At 41.5% G+C, this 21954-nt stretch overlaps 2 protein-coding genes across 2 annotated transcripts in view; one reads left to right on the top strand and one right to left on the bottom strand.

Moving 5' to 3' along the window:
• Window positions 1–21954, top strand: part of CDC23 (cell division cycle 23) — a 30243-nt gene that overhangs the window by 1842 nt on the left and 6447 nt on the right. The window contains exons 3-9 of the mRNA XM_054488825.2: window positions 4867–5004; window positions 9057–9099; window positions 9776–9881; window positions 9985–10117; window positions 12426–12603; window positions 12685–12782; window positions 12931–13012. Of these exons, the coding sequence (XP_054344800.1) occupies window positions 4867–5004; window positions 9057–9099; window positions 9776–9881; window positions 9985–10117; window positions 12426–12603; window positions 12685–12782; window positions 12931–13012 (778 nt within the window). The remainder of the gene's footprint in view (window positions 1–4866; window positions 5005–9056; window positions 9100–9775; window positions 9882–9984; window positions 10118–12425; window positions 12604–12684; window positions 12783–12930; window positions 13013–21954) is intronic.
• LOC129037030 (heterogeneous nuclear ribonucleoprotein A1-like 3) lies at window positions 14617–15855 on the bottom strand. Its single transcript, XM_054488826.2, has one exon. It carries the CDS (start codon window positions 15838–15840, stop codon window positions 14878–14880), a length of 963 nt encoding a protein of 320 aa, XP_054344801.1. The 5' UTR covers window positions 15841–15855; the 3' UTR covers window positions 14617–14877.

Genomic DNA, 21954 nt, shown 5'->3' with positions numbered 1-21954 from the left:
CTGGCTAACTTTTTGTATTTTTAGTAGGGACGGTTTACCATGTTTACCAGGCTGGTCTGGAACTCCTGACTTCAGGTGATCCACCTGCCTTGGCCTCTCAAAGTGCTGGGATTACAGGCGTGAGCCACTGCACCTGGCCAGATAGTTTTCACCCTTTGCTTTCCTCCTTCCCCACTTTTGGAGTCCCCGGTGTCTGTTGTTCCCATCTTTAAGTTCTTGTGTACCCAGTGATCAGCTTCCACTTGTAAGTGAGAACATGCTGTATTTGGGTTTCTATTTGTGTGTTAATTCACTTGGATAATGGCCTCTAGCTGCATCCATGTTACTGCAAAGGACATGATTTTGTTCTTTTTTATGGCTGTGTCGTATTCCATGGTGTATATGTACCACATTTTCTTTAGTTCACCATTGATGGGCACTTAGATTGATTCCATGTCTTTGCCATTGTGAATAGTGCTGTGGTAAACATGCGAGTGCAGGTGTTTTTTTGGTAGAATAATTTATTTTCCTTTGGGTATATACCCAGTAATGGGATTGCAGAGTCAAATGATAATTCTATTTTTGGTTCTTTGAAAAATCTGTGAACTCTGTTAGTTCAGAGGCTGAACTAACTTACAGTTCCACCAACAGTGTATAAGTGTTCCCTAAATAGGATAAATAACTGTTGAATGAGTAAATAAAGCATATTTATTGAGAAGTAGAACCTCAGTAAATATCACCCTCTCCTGAGGGTTCGTATTATATACAGGGATTTTACAGACATTGCAGAAACCTGACCATTATTGAATTATTGTAGAGTATTAGCTATTGGTTTGTTGAATAGCTTTCAGTTTGCTGTGAGAATAATTGATTCAGCAGCCTCTTTACCAATTTGTTGTGTACTTAGTGTTTTCAGGTCTTCTCTAGGGACTATCTCTAAAAAACCCCAGAGTAATGTTTTGATCTAAAGTGTAAACTCGAGTAAACCTTAAAACTGTGATTTATTTATTTTATTTTGTTTATTTATTTTTTTGAGATGGAATGTTGCTCTGTCACCCGGGCTGGAATGCAGTAGTTTGATCTCGGTTCACTGCAGCCTCTGCCTCCCAGGTTCAAGGGATTCTCCTTCCTCAGCCTCCTGAGTAGCTGGGACTACAGGCATGTGCCACCACACCCAGCTAATTTTTTGCATTTTTAGTAGAGATGGGGTTTCACCGTGTTGGCCAGGCTGGTTTGAACTCCTGACCTCAGTTGATCCACCCACCAAGGCATCCTAGGGTGCTGGGGTTACAGGTGTGAGCCACCGTGCCTGGCCAAAACTGTGAATTTTTTTTTTTTTTTTTGAGACGGAGTCTTGCACTGTTACCCAGGCTGGAGTACAGTGGCTCAATCTCGGCTCACTGCAACCTCCACCTCCCAGGTTCAAGCAATTCTCCTGTCCCAGCCTCCTGAGTAACAGGTGCATGCCACAACACCTGGCTAATTTTTTTGTATTTTTGGTAAAGAGGAGGTTTCACCATGTTGGCCAGGCTGGTCTCGAACTCCTGACCTCAAGTGATCCACCTCTCTCAGCCTCCCAAAGTGCTGTGCTGGGATTACAGGCATGATTCACTGCTCTCAGCCATAACTGTGATATTTAAAGTTATTAAAATTCAAGAGTATTATGCTTGCTCAATCTACGTAGTAGATGTTTGTTATACTTACTCTCAATTTTTTTTTTTTTCTTGAGATGGAGTTTTGCTGTATCACCCAGGCTGGGGTGCAGTGGTGCAATATCGGCTCACTGCAACCTCCGGCTCCCGGGTTTCAGTGATTCTCCTGCCTCAGCCTCCAGAATAGCTGGGATTACCAAATGTGCCACCACGCCTGGCTAATTTTTGTATTTTTAATAGAGACGAGGTTTCACCATGTTGGCCAGGCTGGCCTCAAACTGCTGACCTTAGGTGATCCACCCACCTCAGCCTCCCAAAGTGCTAGGATTACAGGTGTGAGCCACCACACCTGGCTTGCTTACTCTCAGTGTTTTATAAACATTACCAAAGAAGCGTGTCATATAAGGCTTTAAACTCGTTATCCTTTGTCTTGGACTCGAAGCTTTTCTTTTCTTTTCTTTTCTTTTTTTTTTTTTTTTTTTGAGTCTCTGTTGCCGAGGCTGGAGTGCAATGGCATGATCTCTACTTACTGCAACCTCCGCCTCCCAGGTTCAAGTGATTCTCCTGCCTCAGCCTCCCAAGTAGCTGAGATTATAGGTGCTCACTACCACACCTGGCTAATTTTTTGTATTTTTAGTAGAGTTGGGGTTTCACCATGTTGGCTAGGCTGGTCTTGAACTCTTGACCTCAGGTGATCCACCTGTCTTAGCCTCCCAAAGTGCTGGGATTACAGGCATGAGCCACCACACCCGGCCCTGAAGCTTAGCTTTTCTGAATATAAGATGTGACTAGGACCAATTGTGGCTTCTTGGTTTAAAAACTCAACCTGGCTGAGCATGGTGGCCCATGCCTGTAATCCCAGCACTTTGGGAGGATTGCTTGAGGCCAGGAGTTCCAGACCAGCCTGAGCAACATAGTGAAGCCATATCTGTACTAGAAATACATGGTGGTGCGGTGGCACGCACCTGTGGACCCAGTGACTTCAGAGGCTGAGGTGGGAGGAGGATCACTTGAGTCCAGGAGGCTGAGGTTGGAGTGATCTGAGATTGCGCCACTACACTGCAGCCCAGGAGACAGAGTGAGATCCTGTCTCAAAACGAAACAAAATAAAACTCAGCCAACTGCTAAATGCCTCTAAATTACATGTAATTTTCAGTAGAACATTCCAGATTCTTCCCATAAGCAAGAATGAAACAAAAAAATTTAAGATTATATAATCCAAATGGTAAAACTTTCTGAATGATAAGGATATATAGACTGTTACGAATATATTTTATGCTGGGCCTATAGTATGCATGTATACATAGTCTTATATAATCTGAATGCTTTTCATTATAATCCATTTTGTTTTCCTGATGATGCCTTTCTTGGTTTTTTTGTCCCACTCAACAATAACGAGTATTTCTTACTCAAAAAGGCATAATGCAGGTGAAAGAGTTGGGGGGAAAGAAATAAACAAGTGGTGAGTGGATATGAGAAGAGCCTCCAGAATCCTAAATTAAATGGTTGTATTTAGGACATGTTGATCCAGTGAAGAAAGCACTGAATATGTTTTGGTTCCAGTTTTGTTCTGGTGATATTTGGGGCAAGAAAGATGAGGAAAATACAGTTATTCAAATTTTAATTAACTCATCCTTAGAATTTGGAGGATTGGGCCAGGCGTGGTGGCTCATGCCTGTAATCCCAGCACTCTGCCGTGAGTTCAAGGCGGGTGGATCGCTTGAGGTCAGGAGTTCAAGACCAGCCTTGTGAAACTCCGTCTCTACTAAAATACAAAAATTAGCCGGGCATGGTGGCGGGCGCCTGTAATCCCAGCTGCTAGGGAAGCTGAGGCAGGAGAATCACTTGAACCTGGAAGGTGGAGGTTACAGTCAGCCAAGATCGCACCACTGCATTCCATTCTAGGTGACAGAGTGAGACTCTATCTCAAAAAAAAAAAAAAGAATTTGGGGGATTGAATTTTTGTCTTTTGTTTTTTTTGAGACAGAGTCTTGCTATGTCACCAGGTTGAAGTGATGTGGCGCGATCTTGGCTCAGTGCAACAAGGCTCACTGCCTCAGCCTCCTGAGTAGCTGGGACCCCAGGCACGTAGCACCATGCCCAACTATTTTTTTGTATTTTTAGTAGAGGCAGGGTCTTGCCACGTTGCCCAGGCCGGTCCTGAACTCCTGAGTTCAAGCCATCCTCTTGCCCTGGTCTCCCACAGTGCTGGGATTACAGGTGTGAGCCACTGCGCTCAGCCAAGGATTGTCTGTTTTTAACTTAAATGTGACATTATCTAATTTTTTTTTACATAGAGAATTACAGCTGTGTTCTGTGCCTTCAGCAATACTAAATTATGACAAAACTTTATTGAAGTACAAAAAATATAAGTAATTGCACGTACATTGCATTTATGTAGGAATGTAAAAGACAGGAGAAGGAATAGAATGCCAGTATTAATGCTGGATATTTTATGTGACTCACATTTTCCTCAAGTCAAATCTGTAAGGTCAGTATTATTGGCTTCATTTTACAGATGAAGAAATGGAGGCTAAGAGAAGCTAAGTAACCTCCCTACCAATGTCCTGAAACCAGGAAATCAAAAAGTCAGAATTTGAATCTAGGTCCTTAACACCAAAGCCTATTCAACTTTCTACTACATTTATAGAAACAATACACATTTATGAGTGTGTTCGTTTAGTTTTTTAAAGTTTTCTTTTTTCTCCATCTTTTTATTTTGAAAAAATTGGAAAGAAAAGCTTGGCCAGGTGCGGTCGCTCATACCTGTAATTCCAGCACTTTGGGAGGCCGAGGCAGGCAGATCACTTGAGGCCCTGAGTTTGAGACCAGCCTGGCCAACATGGCGAAACCCCATCACTACTAAAAATACAAAAATTAGCTGGAAGTGGTGGCGCACACCTGTAATCTCAGCTACTCTGGCAGCTGAGGCACAATAATTGCTTGAACCTGGAAGGCAGAGGTTGCAGTGAGCTGAGATTGTGCCACTGCACTCCAGCCTGGGTGACAGAGTGAGGCTCTGTCTCAAAAAAAAAAAAAAAAAAGAGTTCTGTGGGCTTACTTGGTAATAAAATAAATATATAAAATTATATATATATGCATCTACATATTCTAGGTTTTTAGGAGGAAGAAAATCATTTTTCTCTTACATCTTGAAATTAACGAATATACTTTTTAGATTTGAACTTTTGTTGTCCTATTCCCAACCACTTACATAAGCTTGTTTCTTTTTTAGGAAGATGCCCAGGATATGGATGCCTATACCCTGGCCAAGGCCTACTTTGACGTTAAAGAGTATGATCGGGCAGCACATTTCCTGCATGGCTGCAATAGCAAGAAAGCCTATTTTCTGTATATGTATTCCAGATATCTGGTGAGGGCCATTTTAAAATGTCATTCTGCCTTTAGTGAAACATCCATATTTAGAACCAATGGAAAAGTTAAATCTTTTAAATAGCTTAGCAATGGGCCACTGAATGAATGTACTTTATACATAGCAATAATAAAAAAAGATATCATAAATAAAGTTAAAAATGATGGTACAGAAGAAAATATTCTTAGGAATGACAGGATAAGTAACAACCTGATTATTTACTTTAGGTTATATAAGGTTCTTCATGCCTGTGAATTAATATTATTGTGTAAGAATTGAGTTAAAAAGCCTGGGCTGACTTTTAAATTTATAAATTCATTTATCATTTTTATAGTATATTTATTGTTTTTCTTTCATGACTATTAAAAAGTATGACTGTAAAGGACAATGCAAGTAAACCAACTTAATACTGTATTGAATAATAATTTAAGTACAATTTATTATTTTACTTTGAAACATTATAAATTTACTTTCCTACTTTTTCTTAGCTGTTATCTATATAAATTGATTTAAAAAAACATTTTATATACTCCTCATTTCCTAGTACAGGTCGAGTATCCCTTATTTGAAATGCTTGGGACCAAAAGTGTTTCAGATTTCAGGTTTTTTTCAGATTTTGGTATATTTGCATTATACTTACTGGTTGAAATAGAAAATGCTGCAGTGAGTGTCATTGGTGCTGAAAAAGTTTTGGGTTTTGGAGCAGTGCAGATTTCAGATTTCCTGATTTAGGTTGATCAACTATTAGCATAGCTTGTATTTGTCAAGCATGGTAAATTCTTGCAGTTATGGACTATGTTTACATCATCTTTGTTTTTGTTTTTTTTTCCAATTTACCATTTTAACATTTTTAAAGTGTATGGTTCAGTGGTATTAAATGCATTCATAATGTGCAACCATCACCACCACCCATCACTAGAACATTTTTTATCTTGTAAAACTAAAATTCTATACCCATTAAACAGTAACTCTCCATTTTTCCCTTCCCCCAAGGTGGACCCCTTGGCAACCACTATTCTATTTTCTGTTTCTATGATCTGGACTACTCTAAGTACCTTAGATAAGTGGAATCATGCAGTGTTAGTCTCTTTATGACTGGCTTATTTCACTTACCATAATGCTGTCAAGTTTCATCCATGTTGTAGCATATATAAGAATTTCCTTTTTTAAGGTTTAATAATATTCCGTTGTATTTATATACCACAGTTTACTTACCTCCATGAGTTTAAGAAAGATATTTTGAAATTATGGGATTTAAAAAGTTAATCTTTCACATACAATCTATACCTGTGTAGAAGCACTAATTTGGATGAGTTATGGTAGAATAGAACCAGCATTTGCTGAAGTTTGGGATAAAATAAAGTTCCTTAAGACAAATATATAAAATATAAAAGGAAGCCTGGGCAGCATGGTGAAACCCCATCTCTACAAAAAATACAATAATTAGCCAGGTGTGGTGGTGTGTGCCTGTGGCCCCAGCTACTTGGGAGGCTGAGATAGGAGGATCGCTTGAGCCCAGGTGGTGGAGGTTACAGTGAGCCAAGATTGTACCACTGTACTCCAGCCTGGGCAACAGAGCAAGACCCTGTCGCCAAAAAAAAAAAAAAAAAAAAAAGAAAAGAAAAAGTCTGAATGTTTACTTTGCTTTTTAGCCTTTTATTTGAAAATAATTCCAAATTGACGAGATACGAGAATAAGAATAGTACAAAGAATACTCATGTACTTTTTTTTTTGAAATGGAGTCTCGCTCTGTCACCCAGGCTGGAGTGCAGTGGTGCGATCTCAACTCACTGCAACCTCTGCCTCCCGGGTTCAAGCATTTCTCTTACCTCAGCCTCCCAAGTAGCTGGGACTACAGGCGCATGCCAGCATGTCCAGTTAATTTTTGTAATTTTAGTAGAGATGGGGTTTCACCATATTGGTCAGGCTGGTCTCGAACTCCTGACCTCCTGCCTTGGCCTCCCAAAGTGCTGGGATTACAGGTGTGAGCCACTGTGCCCGGCACTTATGTACTCTTTATACAGATTTGCCTATTGTGAACATTAATCCTATTTGCTTTATCATTTCTCTCTACTTTACACAATGTGTGCATACACATGGAATTGTTTTACTCTGAACCATTTGAGAATAAGTTGCAAATATCATGGTTCTTTACCCCTAAATGCTTCAATGTGTTCTCTTTAGAATAAGGACATTTTCTTAAATAACCACAACTTAGTTACCAACTTTAGTAAATTTAACACCATATTGTTAAATATGGTATTTGGTACCATATTCAATCTATTGTTGAATTCCAATTTTTTTTTTTATTTGAGATGGAGTCTAGCTCTATCGCCCAGGGTGGAGTGCAGTGTTGTGATCTCAGCTCACTGCAACCTCCGCCTCCCAGGTTCAAGCGATTCTCTGCCTCAGCCTCCTGGGTAGCTGGGATTACAGGTGCTTGCCACCATGCCTGGCTAATTTTTGTATTTTTTAGTAGGGACGGGGTTTCGCCACGTTGGCCAGGCTGCTCTGGAACTCCTGACCTCAGGTGATCGGCGCGCCTCGGCCTCCCAAAGTGCTAGGATTACAGGCATGAGCCACTGCACCCGGCCGAATTCCAATCTTGTCAATTGACCCAGCAGTGTCTTCTATAGCATTTTCCCCTCAGTACAATCTAGAATCAGTTGTCAGTCTCTTTAATCTCCACTAATCTGGAACAGCCTTATTTGTCTTTTATGACATTGACTTTTTTTGAAATTTATAAATCTTCCCTCCCTGTTTCTTTTTCTTTCTTTCTTTTTTTTAATTAATAGAGTATTTTTTAGAGCAGTTTTAGGTTCACAGCAAAATTGAGCAGAAAGTACAGGAGTTCCTATATACCTCCTTCTCCCCTCTCACAGAGGTTCTCTCACCATCAGTATCCTGCACCAGTGTGATATATTTGTTGTAATCAATGAACCAGTATTGACACATATCAACAAAAGTCCACAGCTTACATTAGGGTTCACCCTGTGTTGTACATTCTGTGGGTTTGACTTCTTTTCCCTTTCCATTTCCCCTTCCTTTCCTTTCCCTCTCTCCTCCTTTTTTCACATATTCTTGGTATGTGAATCTTTCCCTTTTGTTAATAGAACATTCTTCATTTTGGATATGTCTGATGTTTTTTCACAGGGCATTGCATCTAGTGTTACACAATGCCTATAAGCCCCTCACTGCTAATGTTAATTTTGATCATTTGATGAAGATGTTATCCATTTTCTCCACTGTGTAGTTACTGTTATTTCCCTTGCAACTCATCAACAATCTGTGGGGATAACACTTTAAGACCATGTAGATATCTTGCTCCTCATACAAATTTGTCTCTAAATTTAATATTCATTGTTAATTTTTATCTGAAGCAATCTTTAATGTTTCAAAATGATGATTTTCTACTCTAGCATTCTGTCTACATTTACTACTCAACGCTTGGCATTTTACTTTAAGAAAGAGCCTTCCCTCCCTTTCCCTATTTATTTGTCTATTCAGTATCAATATGGACTCGTGGATTCCTATATTTTTAATTGTGCATAATTCATTACTTAATTATTTTGGTGCTCAGATAACTCCAGATTTGGCCAGGGAGCCCCTGAAGAGTTATTTGAAATTAGTGACCAGCTGGGTGCAGTGGCTCACGCCTGTAATCCCAACACTTTGGGAGGCCAAGGTGGGCAAATCTCTTGAGGTCCGGAGTTCGAGACCAGCCTGATCAGCATGATGAAATCCCGTCGCTACTAAAAATACAAAAATTAGCCAGGCGTGGTGGCGGGCGCCTGTAATCCTAGCTACTCCGGAGGCTGAGGCTGGAGAATCACTTGAACCTGGGAGGCAGAGGTTGCAGTGAGCTGAGACCACGCTACTGCACTCCAGCCTGGGCAACAAAGCAAAGTGAGACTGTCTCAATAAATAAATAAATAATAAATAGTGACCAAAAGTCAATACCATTTTGGTTGAACTTGGCCCTTTAGGTAGGATCAGGATGCTAGTTTTAGAATAAACTGAAAAAAGACCTATTTGTTGATTTTCTCTTACAGTCTGGAGAAAAAAAGAAGGACGATGAAACAGTTGATAGCTTAGGTACGAATTTTTTTCTTTTACCTTTTGACCTAAAAAGCAGGGTTGCAAACTTAAATGCCTCCAACAGCCAGGCAGGTAATGTGAATGGTCTGAGGATAACCATTACAAATTGGAAAGCACCTGGCTTATCTCAGCTACCTTGTACCCAGCTATAACTGAGGGCTGTCTTGGGGGAATCTGGGGTTGGTATTGTGACGGCTTTCTTCCCTTGGCCCTTCTTTGTTCCCTGCAACCTGAAGCTAGAAATTTAGAGTTTTAGTTGAGGTTTTTGATTTTTAAACATTCATAACGAATTCCAATTAAAAAAAAAAACAACTGTGTGGGTCTAACAGAGTATGACTGTAAACCCATTAGTATTTGCAATTTCTGGAATATAGGAAATGGGTTGTGTAAGATATCATTGGTACCTTGTGTTTGCTAGAGGTTTCAGGTGTAACTTTCGTAGATGCTAAAGAGAATATCTATGCATATGAAAATGAGCTGGGTACAGTGGCTCACTACTATAATCCCAGCACTTTGGGAGTCTGAGGCGGGAGGATCACTTGAGCCCAGGAGTTTGAGACCAGCCTAGGGAACATAGCGAGACCCTGTCTCTAGAAAAATAAATAAATAAATAAAATAAGAAAATGAAAACCAGCATCCTAACCTTAGAGCAGAGACTCTGTTTCTTTCCTAGGCCCCCTGGAAAAAGGACAAGTGAAAAATGAGGCACTTAGAGAATTGAGAGTGGAGCTCAGCAAAAAACACCAAGCTCGAGAACTTGATGGATTTGGACTTTATCTGTAAGTGTTACAGTAATTTGGAACTTTTTGTAACATATTCCGCTGAGTAGAAAGGAGCTATAAAATAGCATTAACTTCTGTGATTGTTTCTTTTTTTTCCGAGGTATGGTGTGGTGCTTCGAAAACTGGACTTGGTTAAAGAGGCCATTGATGTGTTTGTGGAAGCTACTCATGTTTTGCCCTTGCATTGGGGAGCCTGGTTAGAACTCTGTAACCTGATCACAGACAAAGAGATGGTAAATTGTGATGAGCTATGTGAAAAACCCTCTGCTTCAAGCCTTTTGTAATTCTGTAGTAATATAGAGGGGGGAAAGTTTTGGCAGGCCTTTGGTTATAGTTCTCCTTTTGCTGCGCCTCTGGTGTCTTTCACTGTTTTGGAATTAAATCTTTGTTTGAAAGACTGATGACTAGCTCTTTTTCAGTAGTTGCTGTTGGATTTGTATCCAGTTATATTAGAATATTTTTTTCATATTCATGTTTTCACATTTCAGTTCTATTGTGACTTGTTTTTGTTTTTGTTTGAGATGGAGTCTTGCTCTTTCATCTAGGCTAGAGTGCAATGGTGTGATCTTGGCTCACTGCAACCTCTGCCTCCCAGGTTCAAGCAATTCTTCTGCCTCAGCCTCCCAAGTAGCTGGGACTACAGGCATGCACAACCATGCCCAGCTAATTTTTGTATTTTTAGTAGAGATGGGGTTTCACCATGTTGGCCAGGCTGGCTTTGAACTCCTGACCTCAGGTGATCCTCCTACCTCAATCTCCCAAGGTGCTGGGATTACAGGCATGAGCCACCACGCCCAGCCTACTGTTACTTATTTTATAGACTGAATATTATTGTACTTTCTCCCCTAATCCCAAAGATGCTATAGGAAAGGTTTCTCTGCTATCAAGAATTGTATTAAAACATTATGGCCAGGCACGGTGGCTCATGCCTGTAATTCTAGCACTTTGGGAAGCCAAGGTGGGTGGATCACCTGAGGTCAGGAGTTCAAACCAGCCTGGTCAACATGGCGAAACCATGTCTCTGCTGAAAATATAAAAATTAGCCAGGTGTGGTGGTGGATGCCTGTAATCCCAGCTACTCGGGAGGCTGAGGCAAGAGAATCACTTGAACTTGAGGGGCAGAGGTTGCAGTGAGCCCTGATGGCGCTATTTCACTCCAGCCTGGACGAAAGAGCAAAACTCTGTCTCAAACAAACAAACAAAAAAACATTGTTCAGGCCTCTTCTGAGCTGTCATGGATTCTGTAAAGATTCGGAAATTTGCTTATTAAAGAAATAATGTATATTAAGTTGTTCTTAAACTCCAGTCATTTTATTAGCCATTAGTAGAGGACATTGTCTATAGTGTTTATTTTGCTGTTCTTCAGTAGTTAATGGAAGCAACAATACACTTCTTTTTTTGGCCTTAAAGTCTTGTTGATTTCCCCGAGTAATGATTTATGTCACTAAATCTGTATCTGAAATCTTATCTTGGTTTACTTTTATTCACCTATGTGTAACTGCCTACTAGACTTTCATTGAAGGTTTGTTAAACAATCTCTGGATTCAAAATAGCAAAACCAAATTCCTTGTCTTGCCTACTAAATTATTTCTCCCAACTTGATAGACTCTTACTAGCGTTGCTATTAATGACATCCAGTCTTGGCACATTAGAGTCATACTTGTGTCTTCCTTTTCTCTTATCTGCTTTTATCTAGTCTGTCATGAGACATAACCATAGTTTCTTGTATACATCTCTTTCTCTTGGTTTCCTTTATCATCTCAGTTGTCATCTCAAATTTGGATTACTTATAAATAATGGATACTTTCTATCTAGGGTTCCCATTTTTATACTTTCATTTCCAAGTCATCTGCATACTATTTCCAAACTATTTTTTTCTTTTTTTTGTTTGTGGAGATGAGGTTTCACTCTCTTGTCAGGGCTGATGTCAAACTCCTGGCCTCACGGGATCCTCTCCCATAGCCTCCCAAAGTGCTCGGGTTGCAGGCTTCAGCCATTCCACCTGGCCTGTTTCCATACTTATTCTTAAAGCTTCCATGTCATCATGTCATTCTCTTACTGAATATTTGCAGTGGTTCCCTATTGTGTCCCATTATCTGTTGTACCCTAGGATGCACTTTACCAGTTCAGTTTGATTTTTCCGCTACTTCCCAGTACATAGCCTCCCCGCAAACCAAGCTAGTTTCCTCATCCTACTCACTCACAATCATCATGACTGTTTTGCCTCTCCTTATGCTATTACCCGTGTCTAGACTATTGTCTTCTTTCTCTTCCTCTCCCCTTTTGTATTCAAATCCTACCCATTCTCTAAGACTCACCTCAAATCCTGTCTTGTCTTTGGAGCCTTTCCCAACTAGGCTATTCCTCCCTATTATGCTTGTAAGTCATATTCACTTAATTGGACTGCCCTGTTTTCATTACTAGGTGTTCTAATAAAATTTTAGTGATAAATTCTTTTAGATAATAAAGATAGTTCCTGGATGTTTGTTTGAGAGAGAGGTCAAGTTATATTAAGTGTGTCCCTCTCTCTCCTGCTGCCAGCTGAAGTTCCTGTCTTTGCCAGACACCTGGATGAAAGAGTTTTTTCTGGCTCATATATACACAGAGTTGCAGTTGATAGAGGAGGCCCTGCAAAAGTATCAGAATCTCATTGATGTGGGCTTCTCTAAGAGCTCATATATTGTTTCCCAAATTGCAGTTGCCTATCACAATATCAGAGGTGAGTGAATAAAGACAATGAAATACTATCAGACCCTGACAGGTGCATTGTGCTGTTTTCTGAACTATTTTCTTTCTGCAGATATTGACAAAGCCCTCTCCATTTTTAATGAGCTAAGGAAACAAGACCCTTACAGGATTGAAAATATGGACACATTCTCCAACCTTCTTTATGTCAGGGTGAGCTGCTTCCCTTGCTTGGATTTGATTAAGCTCTTTTGTGCACTAATCTCCTGGGTTGGATTGTCACCCACTTGTATTAGCTACAGGAAAAATAATTTAGGGAGTTCTTTTTTCATGTTTATACTGTCTTTTTCTTTTATCCCAGAGCATGAAATCGGAGTTGAGTTATCTGGCTCATAACCTCTGTGAGATTGATAAATATCGTGTAGAAACGTGCTGTGTAATTGGTAAGAGTTAACTACATTTTTTCTTTTAAGATTTATATTTATTATAAGTAACACAGGTGAGAATAACTACAATTAGCTAGGGATGGTGGTGCGTGCCTTTAGTTTCCTCTACTCAGGAGACTGAGGCGGGAGGATCGCTTGAGAGCCCAGGATGTCAGGGCAGCAGTCAGCTGTGATCACGTCACTGCACTCCAGGGCTGGGCAACAGAGTGAGAGCCCATCTCTTAAACAAACACAAGCAAACAAAAACTCAATAATACGAAAGTGCCAAAGGTAACAATTACATACCATAGAATGTGAAAGCTCACTAATTAATCCTACTCTGAAGATTGTTTGGTGAACATGATTCCAGAATATTTTTCTGTGCAAATATTAAAAATGTATGTGTAGGGGCCAGGCGCGGTGGCTCATGCCTGTAATCCCAGCACTTTGGGATGCCAGGGCGGGCAGATCATGAGGTCAGGTGTTTGAGACCAGCCTGGCCAATATGGTGGAATCCCATCTCGACTAAAAATCCAAAAATTAGCCGGGTGTGGTGGCATGCGCCTGTAGTCCCAGCTGCTTGGGAAATTGAGGCAGAAGAATCACATGAACCCGGGAGGTGGAGGTTGCAGTGAGCCAAGATCGTGCCACTACACTCCAGCCTGGGCGACAGAGTGAGACTCCGTCTCAAAAAAAAAAAAAAAAGTATGTATTATATGTGTATGTCTATATTGTTTGCTTGCCAAAACTGTATCATTATACATAGTGCTATCTAACTTCCTTTTTTTTAACTTAATAATACATCTTTGCCATCTTTTCATGTTAGTACATTTAAACTTGTATTATTTTTGATGACTAGCATTTTATAGATGTACTTTTTTTTTTTTTTGGAGACGGAGTCTCGCTCTGTCGTCCAGGCTGGAGTGCAGTGGCGCCATCGGCTCACTGAAAGCTCTGCCTCCCAGGTTTACACCATTCTCCTGCCTCAGCCTCCTGAGTAGCTGAGTTTACAGGGGCCCGCCACCACGCCCGGCTAATTTTTTGTATTTGTAGTAGAGACGGTGTTTCACCGTGTTAGCCAGGATGGTCTCGATCTCCTGACCTTATGATCCACCGCCTCGGCCTCCCAAAGTGCTAGGATTACAGGCTTGAGCCACCGCACCTAGCCAGTTATTTTATTTTATTTTTATTTTTATTTTTTTTGAGACGGAGTCTCGTTCTCTTACCCAGGCTGGAGTGCAGTGGCATGATCTCGGTTCACTGCAAGCTCCGCCTCCCTGGTTCAAGGGATTCTTTGGCCTCAGCCTCCTCAGTAGCTGGGAATACAGGCACCCGCCACCACGCCCGGCTAATTTTTTTGTATTTTTAGTAGAGACAGAGTTTTACTGTGTTAGTCAGGATGGCCTCAATCTCCTGACCTCCAGATCCGCCCTCCTCGGCCTCCCAAAGTGCAGGAATTACAGGCGTGAGCCACCGCGCCCAGCCCTGGCCATCATTTTAATTTAATCATTTTCTTTTATTTATTTATTTATTTTTTACACAGCACATTAAAAAAAAGACATTTATTCAGCGTCACGATCAGACTATTACATTTAGCAATCAACAGCGTAGGTGCAAAAAAAAAAAAACACATTAAAACTGTTTGTTGGAATGCTTTACACTTTCCACAGAACAGAAACTAAAATAACCTGTTATACAATTAGTCACAAATACAGTCCTCGAGTTTTTTGCCCATACACATGAGTATTTGTCTAAAACATGTCTTCTTTGTAGCAGCTAGGCCCTGCCACCACTGTGCTTGGCTGAGTTCACAAATCTGTTGTAACCTGTGTCTTCCCTGTCACTTCTCTGGCTCTCCTCTCCTGCTAAGCTTTGTTTCCTAATTAAAATCTTCTGCCACTGCCATAGCTACTGCTGCTGCTGGAACTGCCATAGCCACCTTGGTTTCCTGGTTTTGCAAAGTATTGGCCTCCACCGCCATAGGGGCCAGAGCTTCTGCCTGCAAAATTTCCTCCCTTCATGGGTCCAAAATTTGAAGACTGATTGTTGTAATTGCCAAAATCATTGTAGCTTCCACCACCTCCAAAATTGCTTCCATCATTACCAAATCCATTATAGCCGTCCCCACTGCCACCATATCCACCACCACTAGGGCTGCCACCAAAGCCACCACGACCACTGAAGTTTCCTGCATGACCAAAGTTGACATTCCCACCGAAACCACCTCCACGACCACCACCAAAGTTTCCAGAACCACTTCGACCTCTTTGGCTGGATGAAGCACTAGCCATCTCTTGGTTTGACAGGGCTTTCCTAACTTCACAGTTGTGGCCATTCACAGTATGGTATTTCTGAATGACAGTCTTATCCAGAGAGTCATGGTCGTCAAAGGTTACAAAGGCAAAGCCCCTTTTCTTGCGACTGCCTTGGTCAGTCATGATTTCAATCACTTCAATTTTTCCATACTGTTCAAAATAATGTCTTAGGTGATGTTCTTCAGTGTCTTCTTTAATGCCACCAACAAATATCTTTTTCACAGTTAAGTGGGCATCTGGTCTTTGAGAATCTTCTCTTGAGACAGCTCTGTTTGGTTCCACAACTCTTCCGTCCACCTTGTGTGGCCTTGCATTCATAGCTGTATCCACCTCCTCCACAGTGGCATATATGACAAACCCAAAGCCCCTGGAGTGCTTGGTGTTTGGATCCCTCATTACCGCACAGTCCGTGAGCATTCCCCATTGCTCAGAATGGCTCCTCAGGCTCTCATCGGTTGTTTCAAAGCTCAACCCTCCAATGAAGAGCTTCCTCTGCTGTTTGGGCTCTTTAGGAGACTCTGACTCAGACATGACGGCAGGGAGAAGAGAGACTTTAATGATGCTTCTTTGGTGGCGTCCATGGGCCAATCATTTTCTATAAATAAGTTGTGGCTAGTTTTTATTAATATAAACATTGCACAGCCGGGTGCAGTGGCTCATGCTTGTAATCCCAGCACTTTGGAGGTCGAGGTAGGCAGCTCACCTGAGGTTGGGAGTTTGAGACCAGCCTAACCAACATGGAGAAATCCCGTCTCTACTAAAAATACAAAATTAGCCTGGTGTGGTGGCAAGTGCCTGTAATCCTAGCTTCTTGGGAGGCTGAGGCAGGATAATAGCTTGAACCTGGGAGGTGGAGGTTGTGGTGAGCTGAGATCACGCCATTGCACTCCAGCCTGGGCAACAAGAGCAAAACTCTGCCTTAAAAAAAAAATTGCTTCAGGAAACATCTTTGTACATGTATATTTATTTTTGCATGCTTATGCAACTATATATAATAAGTTCCTAGCAGTGAAAGACTGGATCAAAGGTGTATTTGTTTTAAACTTTAATGTAGCTAAAAAGCTCATAAGAATTTCAAATCTGAAGACGAGACTGCCTGTTTCCTACATCAGGGTGTCTCATTCTCAGCACTATTGACATTTTGGGCTGGATAATTTTTTTGTTGGGGACTGTCTATGCATCATAGATGTTAGCTGTATTGCTGGCCTCTACCCACTAGATGGCAGTAACTCCTTTCCCCCCAGTTGTGACACCCAAAAGTGTTTCTAGCCATTTCCAAATGTTCTCTGGGAGTCAGAATCACTCTCGGTTGATAGCCATGGCCCTATATACTATACTTGGCCACACTGTGTGGCCTGATAATCAGTTGACATAGACAGCTGAATGATTACTCCCAGGTGAAAATAGGTTTGGTTGGTTGTGATTGAAAGCCTAGCTTCCCTGGTTCCTGGGTCTTTGGTCACATTACATTGACATCATATATTTGTACCTTTCTAGGTTAGGATATTGTTAATAAACAGATGGAATTTTAATCCACCAATCATTCAATAAACTTTTTTAGCCCTTGAAGAAGTTATGGTCTAGTATAGGAAGTAAGCATTAATAAAAAATATAGTAAATCCTATGAGAACAGGCCAGGCGCAGTGGCTCACACCTGTAATCTCAGCACTTTGGGAGGCTGAGGTGGGCAGATCACTTGAGGTCAGGAGTTTGAGACCAGCCTGGCCAACATGGTGAAACCTTGTCTCTACTAAAAATACAAAAAAATTAGCCGGGTGTGGTGGCACATGCCTATAGTCCCAGCTACTCAGGAGGCTTAACTAGGAGCATCTCTTGAACCCAGGAGGCAGAGATTGCAGTGAGCCAAGATTGTGCCATTGCACTCCAGCCTGGATGACAGAACTAGACTCCATCTCAAAAAAAAAGAAGAAGAAATTCTATGAGAACACAGATTAACAAGGAACAAATGATCTTTTCAGTATCAGAGCATTATAAATAAATCACAAAGTCCATTATGGTGAGAGTGGGACTGCAGTTTATTCAGAAAGCATCTCTTTTGCATTTTCTGTGTGCCAGGCACTGTGCCTTTTATTGCAATACCTACCCCAGTTGCCTATTGAAGATGACCAGTAAGAAAACAACTATAATTCAATGCATTGAGTGTTATGATTAAGGTAAACCCAGGATGCTTAGGGAATACATAGGAAAAGCATGTAATCAGTCTGAGATTAGGAAGGCTTCTTGAAGAAGGTGATGCTTAAAGGATGGGCAGGAGAAAAAGAACTCAAGAAGGGAGAAAGGTTGACTTCGGAAGGGCATTGAAGTGTACAACAGACATTGTGCTTGAAATAGTTCACTGTGCCTGAGGCATGGTGTGGGAGGTAAGAATGTACAAACAGGGGCCAGATCTTGAAGAGCCTTTGATGCCTTTCTAAAGTGGTCAGACTGTCACTTTAGAATGATGACTGGAGCTGGGCACAGTTGCGTGTGCCTATAGTTCCAGCTACTCAAGAGGCTGTAGCGGAAGGATTACTTGAGCTCAGGAGTTCGAGTCTAACCCAGGCAACATAGTAAGACCCCATCTCTAAAAAAAAAAAAAAAAAAAAAAAGTTTTATTTAGAAATTAGAAAAAAAAAAAAAAGATGACTGGAGACAATGTGCTGGGAGGATTAGAAAGAGGGCAAGACTAGAGACAGGGAGGCCAGGTGGGAGGATGTTACAATAATCAAGTCCTAGGAATGATAGCCTAAACTGATGTATTGGCAGGAGGAATGGAGAGAGGCAATTGGGTTTGTTTGTTTCTTTCTTTCTTTATTTATTTTGAGATGGAGTTTTGCTCTTGTTGCCCAGGCTGGAGTACAATGGTGTGATCTCGGCTCACTGTAGCCTCCACCTCCCGGGTTCAAGCAATTCTCTTGCCTCAGCCTCCCGAGTAGCTGGGATTACAGGCGCCCGCCACCATGCCTGGCTAATTTTTTGTATTTTTAGTAGAGACAAGGTTTTGCTATGTTGGCCAGACTGGTCTCGAATTCCTGGTCTCAGGTGATCGCCTGCCTCAGCCTCCCAAAGTACTGGGTTTCCAGGCATAAGCCACTGCACCTGGCCGGCAATTGGATTTAGAAGTTATTTAGGAACTAGAACAAACAGGAATTGGTGATTGGGTAATCAGATTGATACCAGTGCCCTTTATTTTATTTTATTTATTTATTTTTTGAGACTGAGTCTCGCTCTGTCAACCAGGCTGGAGTGCAGTGGTGCTATCTCAGCTCACTGTAACCTCCGCCTTCCAGGTTCAAGTGATTATCTTGCCTCAGCCTCCTGAGTAGCTGGGATTACAGAATGCACCACCATGCCTGGCTAATTTTTGTAGTTTAGTAGAGATGGGGTTTTACAGTGTTGGCCAGATTGGTCTTGAACTCCTGACCTCAAGTGATCCGCCCACCTCGGCCTCCCAAAGTGCTGGAATTACAGGTGTGAGCCACCGCATCTGGCTTTATTTTATTATTATTTTTTATATAGAGACAGGGTCTTGATCATAGCTCACTGTAACCTTGAAATACTGGGCTCAAGTGATCTCTGACCTTAGCCTCCCAAAGTGCTAGGATTGTAGGCATGAGCCACCATGCTCGGCCCCAGTACCCTTTACATGATGAAAGGAAATAGAGATAGGGGACATAATGAACAATTCTTTTTTTTTTTTTCCTTTGAGATGGAGTCTTGCTGTGTCGCCTAGGCTGGAGTGCAGTGGCACGATCTCGGCTCACTGCAAGCTTCGTCTCCCAGGTTCACGCCATTCTCCTGCCTCAGCCTCCCGAATAGCTGGGACTACAGGTGCCTGCCACCACGCCCGGCTAATTTTTTGTATTTTTAATAGAGACGGGGTTTCTACCACTACAACGATTCTTTTTTTTTTTTTTTTTTTAACATATTTTTAACAGTTCTTTTAAAACAGAGACAGTTAAAGTCAAAGGAAGCCAGGCATAATTACTAGCATCAGTAGTCTTAGTGACTTGTGAAGCTGAGGCAGGAGATGGCTCGAGCCCAGGGTTCGAGTCCAGCCTGGGCAACCCCATCTGGCTTTAGACAGTGAGACCCTGTCTCTATTTAAAAAGAAAAAAAAAGAAAAAAATAAGGCCAGGCGCGGTGGCTCACGCCTGTAATCCCAGCACTTTGGGAGGCTGAGGTAGGTAGATCACGAGGTCAGGAGATCGAGACCATCCTGGCTAACACGGTGAAACCCCGTCTCTACTAAAAATACAAAAAATTAGCTGGGCGTGGTGGCGGGCGCCTGTAGTCCCAGCTACTCGGGAGGCTGAGACAGGAGAATGGCGTGAACCCTGGAGGCAGAGGTTGCAGTGAGCCGAGATCATGCCACTGCACTCCAGCCTAGGCGACAGAGCGAGACTCCATCTCAAAAAAAAAAGGCCGGGCACGGGGGCTCACAGCGCCTGTAATCCCAGCACTTTGGGAGGCCAAGGCGGGTGGATAATAAGGTCAGGAGTTCAAGACCAGCCTGGCCAACATGGTGAAACCCTGTTTCTACTAAAAATACAAAAATTAGCTAGGCATGGTGGCAGGCACCTGTAATCCCAGCTACTTGGGAGGCTGAGGCAGGAGAATTGCTTGAATCCAGGAGGCGGAGGTTGCAGTGAGCCAAGATCATGCCACTGTGCTCCAGCCTGGGCAACAGTGAGACTCCATCTCAAAAAAAAAAAAAAATATATATATATATATGTGTATATATATACGTATATATATATATATGAGAAGAATAATTATTTAGAATCTTCTTTTTTCTTTCTTTTAATAATCATTTGAGGTGAACTCCTTAATGAATTGTGTTTTTTTCTTAATATATCCGTAATGACCAGTAAAATTTCTGCATACAGTCAATAAATGTTTGTTGAATTCAGCCCACCTACCTTAAAAATCAGAGCAGGGAACATTTGATATGATAAAAAATATACGTTAGCTTTCATATTATAGCCAGTTCAGAGGAAGTGAAAAGGAGAAAGAAGGATGGAGAGAAGAAAAGGAAACTGAGGACCTGAGAGAATGAGACAATCTTAAGAGTAGAGTGATGGCAAGAATCTCCTACTTGTTTAGTCCTGGCTTCTTTTGCTTTTATGTCTTGATGTGACTTGCTTCCTTCTGTAGCTGTCAGTCACAATCTCTACCTGAGCGGCAGCATTTTATTTTATATATATATATATATATATATATATTTACATATATGTATACTGCAGTATAGCATAGTTAAGCTTTGGACTCTGAGCCAGATTGCCCAATTTTAAATTCTGGTTTAGATACTAACTAGCTGTGTAATCTTGGACAAGTTACCTAACCTTCTGTGCTTTAGTTCCTTCATCTGTAAAAGGAGAATAATAAAATGTGAGCCACTGTGCCTGGCCCATAAAGGAGATTTTTTAAAGTGCAGGGTTTCTTTTGCTTGCTGTACCTTTCCCCCTTTAAGTTACTTGTGTTAACATGTTCTCATGCCACATTAAAAGGAATATGTATATATACATATGCAAGGTTTAATGAGCTGCTTGCTTTACAAAAATAGAATATTATATACATACTCTGCATTTTGGTTTTCTCATTCAACAGTATTTCATGAAAATCCTTCCTAGTCTTGGTGTAGCTCTTCATTCTTTTTTAAAAAAATATAGTTTAGGCCAGTGCAGGGGCTCAGCACTTTGGGAGGCTGAGGCAGGAGGATTACTTGAGCCCAGGAGTTCAAGACCAGCCTGGGTGGGTGGATCACCTGAGGTCAGGAGTTCGAGACCAGCCTCGCCAACATGGTGAAACCCTGTCACTACTAAAAATATGAAAATTAGCTGGGCGTGGTGGCGGGTACCTGTAATCCCAGCTACTTGGGAGACTGAGGCAGGAGAATCGCTAGAATCCGGGAGGCGGAGGGTGCAGTGAGCCAAGGTCGTACCATTGCACTCCAGCCTGGGCGACAAGAGCGAAACTCTGTCTCAAAAAAAAAAAAAAAAAAAGACAAAAAACACATAGTTTTATTGGGGTATAATTTACATACCATAAAATGTACATTTCAATGAGTTTTTGTAAATTTATACAGTTGTAACCATTACCATAATCCAGTTTAGAATACTTCATTACCCCAAAAAATTCCCTCGTGTGTATTTGCAGTCAGTCCCATTCCCATCCCCCAGCAACCACTGCTTTGCTTCTTTGTAGTTTTGCCTATTCCAGGAATTTCATATAAATGGATTCTTGCAATATTTAGTCTTATAGTCTGGCTTCTTTCAGTTAGCTTTTCTTGTTTTTTTGAGACAGGGTCTCTCTCTGTCACCAGGCTGGAGTGCAGTGGCATGAATTCCTGGGCTCAAGCTTTCTCCTGCCTCAGCCTCTGGAGTAGCTGGGACTACAGGCATATATCACCACACCTGGATACTTTTTATTTTTAGAGATGGGGTCTCACTATGTTGCCCATGCTAGTCTCGAACTCCTGACCTTAATTCAGGAGTTAAGTCCTGACCTTAACTCCTGACCTCCCGCCTCAGCCTCCCATCCATTAGCATGCTTTTGAGGTCATCCATATTGTAGCATGTATCAGTAGTTCCTTTTATTGCTGAGTAGTATTCCATGTTTGGATATGCCACATTTTTTTTATTC

Source organism: Pongo pygmaeus, chromosome 4 (assembly GCF_028885625.2).
Source record: "Pongo pygmaeus isolate AG05252 chromosome 4, NHGRI_mPonPyg2-v2.0_pri, whole genome shotgun sequence".
In the NCBI taxonomy this organism is placed as follows: domain Eukaryota; kingdom Metazoa; phylum Chordata; class Mammalia; order Primates; family Hominidae; genus Pongo; species Pongo pygmaeus.
Note: the sequence above shows the minus strand (reverse complement) of the source record. Positions and strands in the feature narration are given on the sequence as shown.